The sequence below is a fragment of the Nyctereutes procyonoides genome, unplaced genomic scaffold (genome assembly GCF_905146905.1).
Source record: "Nyctereutes procyonoides isolate TBG_1078 unplaced genomic scaffold, NYPRO_anot_genome, whole genome shotgun sequence".
Lineage (NCBI taxonomy): Eukaryota > Metazoa > Chordata > Mammalia > Carnivora > Canidae > Nyctereutes > Nyctereutes procyonoides.
In genome coordinates this window covers 51611371-51619481 of record NW_026575131.1, presented here as the reverse complement: position 1 = coordinate 51619481, position 8111 = coordinate 51611371, and the positions used below count along the sequence as shown (strand labels likewise).

The 8111-nt window shown below is 41.6% G+C and overlaps 1 protein-coding gene across 1 annotated transcript; it reads left to right on the top strand.

The window, feature by feature from the left end:
* Window positions 1-1158: 1158 nt before the first annotated feature.
* Window positions 1159-2373, top strand: LOC129522216 (olfactory receptor 7G3-like). The gene is made up of 2 exons (XM_055344347.1): window positions 1159-1185; window positions 1420-2373. Exon 2 carries the CDS (start codon window positions 1435-1437, stop codon window positions 2371-2373), a length of 939 nt encoding a protein of 312 aa, XP_055200322.1. The 5' UTR covers window positions 1159-1185; window positions 1420-1434.
* Window positions 2374-8111: the final 5738 nt, after the last annotated feature.

Sequence of the window (8111 nt, the reverse complement as noted above, 5' to 3'; positions counted from 1 at the left end):
AACCCTTGATTGCATGGGATCATTATGGGTTTGAGCCCCATGTTGGTAGTAGAGATTACTTAAAAATAAAATCTTTTGAAAAAAAGAAATATGCTATAAAATAACTCTTAGTTTCTAGACATGGTCCATATATCTGGCTCTAAGCTTACTAGGAGAGAGAGGGAGAGGGAGAGGGAGAGGGAGAGAGAGAGAGAGAGAGAGAGAAGAGAGAGAGAAGAGAAAGAAAGAAAGAAAGAAAGAAAGAAAGAAAGAGAAAGAAAGAAAGAAGAAAGAAAGAAAGAAAGAAAGAAAGAAAGAAAGAAAGAAAGAAAGAAAGAAATGTGTTTATTAGAGAAAATAGCATTGTTCCTGAAAAGCATTAACCATTCTTGTTTAAGGAACAGACAAGAATTTCCCCTACAGATATTACATTTCTTCAACAGACACAAGAGACTCATTCAGCCTTTTCTTAGAATGTCTCTCATTCACTGTAGTCTGATGACAAATAACAAATCACAACAAAGTCCAACAAAAACAATTCCTTTGAAATAGGTCCCAATAGAATGACCTGATGTAATAGTAAAATATAGAATATTTAGAAGAATGGATTAATGGTGTTATTTCTCACGCTGAGGCAGTAGATAATGTCAGATTATAATTTCCAGGATTACCTGAGATTTGCAATTATGAGCAGACTTGGATAGTACAGAATTAACTATGCAGTTAAGATTTTCTAAGAAAATAAAATCATCTAACCAGGTTTGATAGTTTGAAGAAACTACTAGAATGTAATCCTAGATTTTAAAATGGCATGCAGGGGATCCCTGGGTGGCGCAGCGGTTTGGCGCCTGCCTTTGGCCCAGGGCGCGATCCTGGAGACCCGGGATCGAATCCCACGTCAGGCTCCCGGTGCATGGAGCCTGCTTCTCCCTCTGCCTGTGTCTCTGCCCCTCTCTCTCTCTCTGTATGACTATCGTAAATAAAATAAAAAAAAAAATTAAAAAAATAAATAAAATGGCATGCAGGCATGATAGTTTCTAAAAAAGTAAAACAGCACTTGTTTTCATTCTTAGTTTTAGCATTAGAAAAATAGGTAATACATAGAAGTCACTCAAAATTTACCTGGTGAGGAAAGAAAGGAATAAATGAACCTGATGGGAAGAATTGTTTAAATATTATTAGATTTTATTTTATTATTTTTTAAGATTTTATTTATTCATGAGAGACACACAGAGAGAGGCAGAGACATAGGCAGAGGGAGAAGTGGGCTCCCTGCGGGGAGCCTGATGGGGGATTCGATCCCAGGACCCCAGGATTACGACCTAAGCCATTTGGGTGCCCCAAATATTATTAGATTTTAAAGCATAGATAAAAGACTTCTCTCCAACAAGGGATATCTGTGTCTGTTTCACTGTAACTAACGTATGTCTCTAATTCATCAGATACATCAACAACATGGAATCAGAAAACAGAACAGAAGTATCAGAATTCATCCTCCTGGGTCTCTCAGAGGATCCAGAACTGCTGCCCCTTCTCTTTGGGCTGTTCCTGACCATGTACCTGGTCACCATGCTGGGGAACCTGCTCATCATCCTGGCGGTTGGATCTGCCTCCCACCTCCACACCCCCATGTACTTCTTCCTCGCCAACCTGTCTTTTGTTGACATCTCTTTCACCTCCACTATAGTCCCAAAGATGCTGGTGAACATCCAAACGCAGAACAAAGCCATCACCTATGCCGGCTGCCTCACTCAGCTATATTTTTTCATGGTGTTTATATGCATGGACAATTTACTGCTAACTGTGATGGCTTATGACCGCTATGTGGCCATCTGCCATCCTCTATATTACGTGGTCATCATGAACCCTCGCCTCTGTGGCCTGCTGATTCTTGTCTCTCTGTTCATTAGCATTATGAGCGCCCTGCTCCATAGTCTGATGGTGTTGCAACTGTCCTTCTGCACAGACTTGAAAATCCCCCACTTCTTCTGTGAGCTGGCTCAGATCCTCAAACTTGCCTGTTCTGATACTCTTATCAATAACATCCTGGTGTATTTAATGACCAGCTTGTTGGGTGTTGGCCCTCTCTCAGGAATACTTTTCTCTTACACTCGTATTGTCTCCTCCATCCTGAGAGTCCCATCAACTAATGGAAAGGTCAAAGCTTTTTCCACCTGTGGGTCTCATCTGTCTGTTGTTTTCTTATTCTATGGGACATGTGTTGGAGTGTACCTTAGTTCTGCAGCTTCCCTCTCCCCCAGAAGGAGAGCAGCGGCCTCAGTGATGTACACAGTGGTCACTCCCATGATGAACCCCTTCATCTACAGCCTCAGGAATAGAGACATGAAGGGAGCCTTGCGAAAACTCACCTCTGGAACATCTTCCTTTTCATGATTCTGTCATCTGCCTTGGGTGATGTCAAATGATTGAAAGGGAGTTATGGGTATGTTAGAAATCCTGACTCCTCTTTTTTTTTAAGATTTTATTTATTTATTCATGAGAGACAGAGAGAGAGAGAGAGAGAGAGAGAGAGAGAGAGGCAGAAACAGGCAGAGGGAGAAGCAGGCTCCATGCAGGGAGCCTGATGTGGGACTCATCCTGGGACTCCGGGGTCACACCCTGGGCCGAAGGCAGGGGCTAAACTGCTGAGCCACTCAGGAGTCTCTCCTGACTCCTCTTTAATTCAGTTCTAACAAAGTAGTTAATCAAGCTTTCAAGTCAAATATTTTTGTATTAAGTCATACAGTACTGTGTGTTAGTACCTGTCATTTATTAACTAACAACTCTGAATTCACTTCAACATCTGTAGAATGGGCAGAGTAATATTACACATTTGGTTATTAAATAAACGCTATCTTAAGTTTGAAGCTAAATCTCATACCAAGCAGCTCTATGGATGGAAGAGTCTTTTTAAGCAGAATTTATTTTCTGGGGTGTGTTCTGTGTGCTCTCTGAGAGTGGCATGGGGAGAATATTTGTATAGATTAGAACCTGGCTTTTGTCTCTACAGAGAAATATTTGGTCTTTGTCCCCAGTCCCTGGCACAGAACTCCTTGGAATCTCCTGAGTGATAACAGTGTCCTTGGTATGCTAAAGAGACAACTCTCGGCTCGGGAACTCCTAGGTAGCCTCAGGGCTGGTTTCCGGAAAGCCCAGAAGATTGGAACTTTCAGCCCCACCCCCAACCTCCAGGTGTTACGGTTAGGGTTAGGCTTAGGGTGATTGAACCAATGACCAATGACTTGATCAATCAAACCTATGAAATGAAACCCCCATTAAATAAACTAAAAAGACAGGGTTCAGAGAGCTTCTGGGTTGATAAACAAGAGCACAGTCATGTTCAAGGAGGGTGGAGCACCCCAAACTCCAGAGTAACAGCAGCTCCTGTGCTCAGGACCCTTCTGTATCTGGCCCTACATATCTTTTCATCTAATTGTTCATTCTTATCCTTTGTAAAGTAAAAATAATAATAATAATAATAATAATAGCAGTAATCTAGTAAGTAATCTGTTTTCCTGAATTCTGTGAGCTGCTCTAGAAAATTCATTGAACCTGAGGAGAGGACCAAGGGAACCTCTCATTTATAGCCAGTCATTCAGAAGCATAGGAGATAGTTTGGTTTTTGAAGTGGGACAGGGGCGGTCTTATGCAACTGAACTTTTAACCTGTGGGACCTGACACTATATCCAGTAGACAGTATTAGAATTAAGTTGAATTGCAGGACACCCAGCTGGTAACCAGGAAATGTGAGAATCATTTAGTGTGAGGGAACACACACACACACACACACACACACACACACACACACACTCACGGAAGTCAGAGGTATCAGAAGTAGTTTTGAGTGTTAATAAAGCAATATTAACAAAAGCATGGATGGGGTTTAGGAAAATCACAAAGAGTAGTGTGGTACCCTATGTCTATTAAGAGAAGGCTATACTACTGGGGCACCTGGGTGGCTCAGTAGTTGAACCTCTGCCTTTGGCTGAGGGTGTGATCCTGGAGTCCCGGGCTTGAGTCCCACATTGTGCTCCCTGCATGGAGCCTGCTTTTCCCTTTGCCTGTGTCTCTGCCTCTTTCTTTCTCTGTGTCTCTCATGAATAAATAAATAAAATATGTTTAAAAAGTTGGGCCCTCGGGATCCCTGGGTGGCGCAGTGGTTTGGCGCCTGCCTTTGGCCCAGGGCGCGATCCTGGAGACCCGGGATCGAATCCCACATCGGGCTCCCGGTGCATGGAGCCTGCTTCTCCCTCTTCCTTTGTCTCTGCCTCTCTCTCTTTCTCTCTCTGTGATTATCACAAATAAATAAAAATTAAAAAAAATATATAAAAAAAAAATAAAAAATAAAAAAATAAAAAGTTGGGCCCTCAACCGACTGAGCCACCCAAGCGCCCCAATGATGTCTTTTGATGAGCAGTTCTTAATTTTATTTTTTTAGCAGTTCTTAATTTTAATGCATTCTAGTTATCAAATCTTTCTTTCCTTTGCCTCCTTTTTAAGAAATATCTGCCTATTCCAAGAAATAGTCATACTTTCTCTATTTTTTTTTGTTTTATCGCTCACATTTATTTCTGCAATCATTCTAGAATGATTTTGATTTTTAGACAGCGTGAGAATGGATGAAACTTTACTGAAAAGATAGTCCCTTGCTCCACTGCAGTCGTTGCCATAATACACTAGGTGGCGCTGTTATCTTGCATTGTTCGGGTTTTTACTCTTGCATCAATCCCAAAGGAGGGGTTAACCCTACTTAAAGTTCAAAAAAACAGGCAAAGCTCTTCCATGATGTGTAGGAGAGGGTGAAAAAAATCTTCTCTTCTACCCTTCTTAGGCTCTTGGTTGGGGCTCTGTACCAAAAGGCGGATTAACAAGAGAAAACACGCAAATGCATTTAAGTTTTACTTGACACTAGACACTTCATAAGGAAATGAAAACACAAAGTTGTTAACCTAAACATTTTAATGCTAGGTGTGAGGAAGAGTAGAAAGTAGTGGGGAAATGTGATAGGACAAAAGGATATGTGTTTAAGGGTAGTAAACAGGGAAATTTAGCAATCCCATTCATTTGGATTCCTCTCTGCATCCCTCCATCTGAGTATAGAAAGGACATCTATCCCATGAGCATCTTATGACCTACTTCAGGGGAAGGTCAGAGAGTCCTTTCTAAAACTGCCATTTCTCAAATACCTTCAACTTAACATATTCGATATGCTAAGGTGTCATATTTTAGGGCAATTGTATACTGAACCCTGTCAGATTTGTTAAAAGATTTCATATTAGGGTGTTTCTTGGAAGATGGGGGGGTTGTAGTGACCAACAGAACCATGGAAGAGGCTTCTGGGTTTCTGGTGATTTTCTTTTTAAAAAACCTGGGTAGTGGGATACCTGAGTGTCTCAGTGGTTGAGTGTCTGCCTTCAGTTCAGGGCCTGATCCTGGAGTCCCGGGATCCCTCTTTCCAACTTTCAGGGTGCTGTTTTCTTTAAACAGGCTCCCTGTGTGGAGCCTGCTTCTCCCTCTGCCTGTGCCTGCGCCTCTCTCTCTCTCTCTCTCTCTCTCCCCCTCTCTGTCTCTCATGAGTAAATAAATAAATCTAAAAAAAAAAAGTAAAAAGTAAATAAAAATAAGATTTAAAAAACCTGAGTAGCAATTGCATTGGACATGTACCCTTTGAGGACATTTTTATGATTTGTATATAAATGTTCACTTTTAAGTTTTATCCACAGACTATCTGAATGTTTCTTATACTTCAACAAATAATTTAAAATAAATAAATAAAATAATAAAATAAATAAAAAGTCCACTTTATCTCTTTCCAACTTCTCTAGGCAGTGTGAATGATTGATTAAAGGCCATTTACACAAGTAGGGGGATGTTTACCAGTATAAATTCATCAACTGTGAAAATTAATAAAAGAATCTCATTATACTGGAGTCTGGAAGGTGGGGAGACAGGAGCGGGGTCCTTTCAACTCTACTACTGGTTGGCAATTGCAACCAAACAGAAAGAGTGGCACCTTGCAAGTTGATACCACTTTACTATCACAGCAAGAGGATGAGAGATTTTCTTCTCTCCTGGCAACAGCTCAGCCAATGAGAGACTGCCACCACTCAGCCAATGAAAAGCCACTATATTTCAAATTACAAGTTTATTCCAAAGGAGTTTTTATGACAGCCTTCCCAATTTCCTGCTATCCTTTATGAAAGAGCATTCCTCTCCTTTGTTCTGTGGACTCCTTAGTTTGCTTGTCCTGGGTTGCAATTCTCTGGTTGTCCTACATATATCCCACCCCCCCATCCCCGTTTTTTTGCTGGCAAAATAACTAGCAGTTTCATTTTTAAGGTTAACATATTTTATCTCTCTATGATAATTATATCTTTGTGTAGAAACACAATGTGCATAAAATTTTTCCAACTTTCAGGGTGCTATTTTCTTTAACAATACTTCCCACTGAGGAGTTTTGTAGAATTTTCCTACTCTTAATTTTGAAGAGATAAGTGAATGGTATTTTTCCACTTCACTCATTCCACCAATTAATCCTTGTGAGATTACTGGGATTCAGCCTTGATTAGACAAACTCTGATCCTGACCCAGGTTTGTTTATGAATTTTAAATATCCAATTTCTGTTTTTATGTCCCTAGATCCTACCTGCATCCTAACTGAATCTTTTTCCTTTTTTCCTCCTCTTTGCTGATTCCAGATCTTTAAGATGTGACCCACCCCTCTCTAGAGTTTCCCCAGTCTTGATCCCAAGCACCCACTGCTCCAGGTCTTTCTATTTTCTGCTCACCTCTCTGCAGTGGGGTGATTCTGTCCCCATCTTGTTCCTGTAAAGAGTAATCAGAATTACTTAATTACTTACTTTAGTCATTTGAGTCTCACAGCAATTTAGGAGGCAGCTCATGTTTATAAAAGGGACATGCTATAGACAATACACTGAAGTTGTCTGGCTTGGAGTTGGAATTAGAATTTGTGCTAATACCCTCCAGTTCCATCCACGTTGAAGCAAATGGTGGGTATTTGTCTGGAGGGTATTATGCTGAGTGAAATAAGTCAATCAGAGAAGGACAAACATTACATGGTCCCATTCATTTGGGGAATATAAAAAATAGTGAAAGGGAATAGAGGAGAAGGGAGAAGAAATGGGTAGGAAATATCAGAAAGGGAGACAGAACATGCGAGACTCCTAACTCTGGGAAACGAACTAGGGGTGGTGGAAGGGGAGGTGGGCGTGGGGTGGGGGGTGACTGGGTGGCGGGCACTGAGGGGGGCACTTGAAGGGATGAGCACTGGGTGTTATTCTATATGTTGGCAAGTTGAACACCAATAAAAAATAAATCTGTTATTTAAAAAAAAAGAATTTGTGCTAAGAGGGTGTGGACTGCCCTTTGCACTCCTCTGTGCTCCCCTACTCAGATATTTGCTCTCACTTGGAAGCTGGGCTTCCTTTTTTTTTTTTTTTTTTTGGAGTTGTATTTATTTATTTTAAATATTTTATTTATTTATTCATAGACACACAGAGAGAGAGAGAGAGAGAGAGAGAGGCAAAGACACAGGCAGAGGGAGAAGCAGGCTCCATGCAGGAAGCCTGTTATGGGACTCAGTCCCAGGTCTCCAGGATCACACCCCAGGCTGCAGGCGGCCAAACCGCTGCGCCACCGGGGCTGCCTTTTTGTTTGTTTGTTTGTTTCGAAGCTGGGCTTCCTAACCTTCTGGCTCAGGTATTGTAAAAGAGGACCACTTTCCCAAGCCCTGTCACGACCTCTCTTTTTTTGGCAAAGTGATCAGGCTCTGGGTGGTTGGTCAAGAAAAAACTGAACATTCCCTGGTAGACAGATGAGACAAACCAAAAGATTGAGGATGTTGTCGAGGTTTACAACGGACAGATGGAAAGATGGGGTTGCAGTTACTTGAGGTTGAGAGGGTGAAATCAGGACTTTGTGACATTTTATTTATCTAAGATTTTATTTATTCATGAGAGACACACAGAGAGATAGAGGCACAGGCAGAGGGAGAAGCAGGCTCCCCATGGGGAGCCCAATGTGGGACTCCATCCCAGGGCCCTGGGATCACAACCTGAGTCAAGGCAGATGCTCAACCACTGAGCCACCCAGGTGCCCGGATTTGTGACATT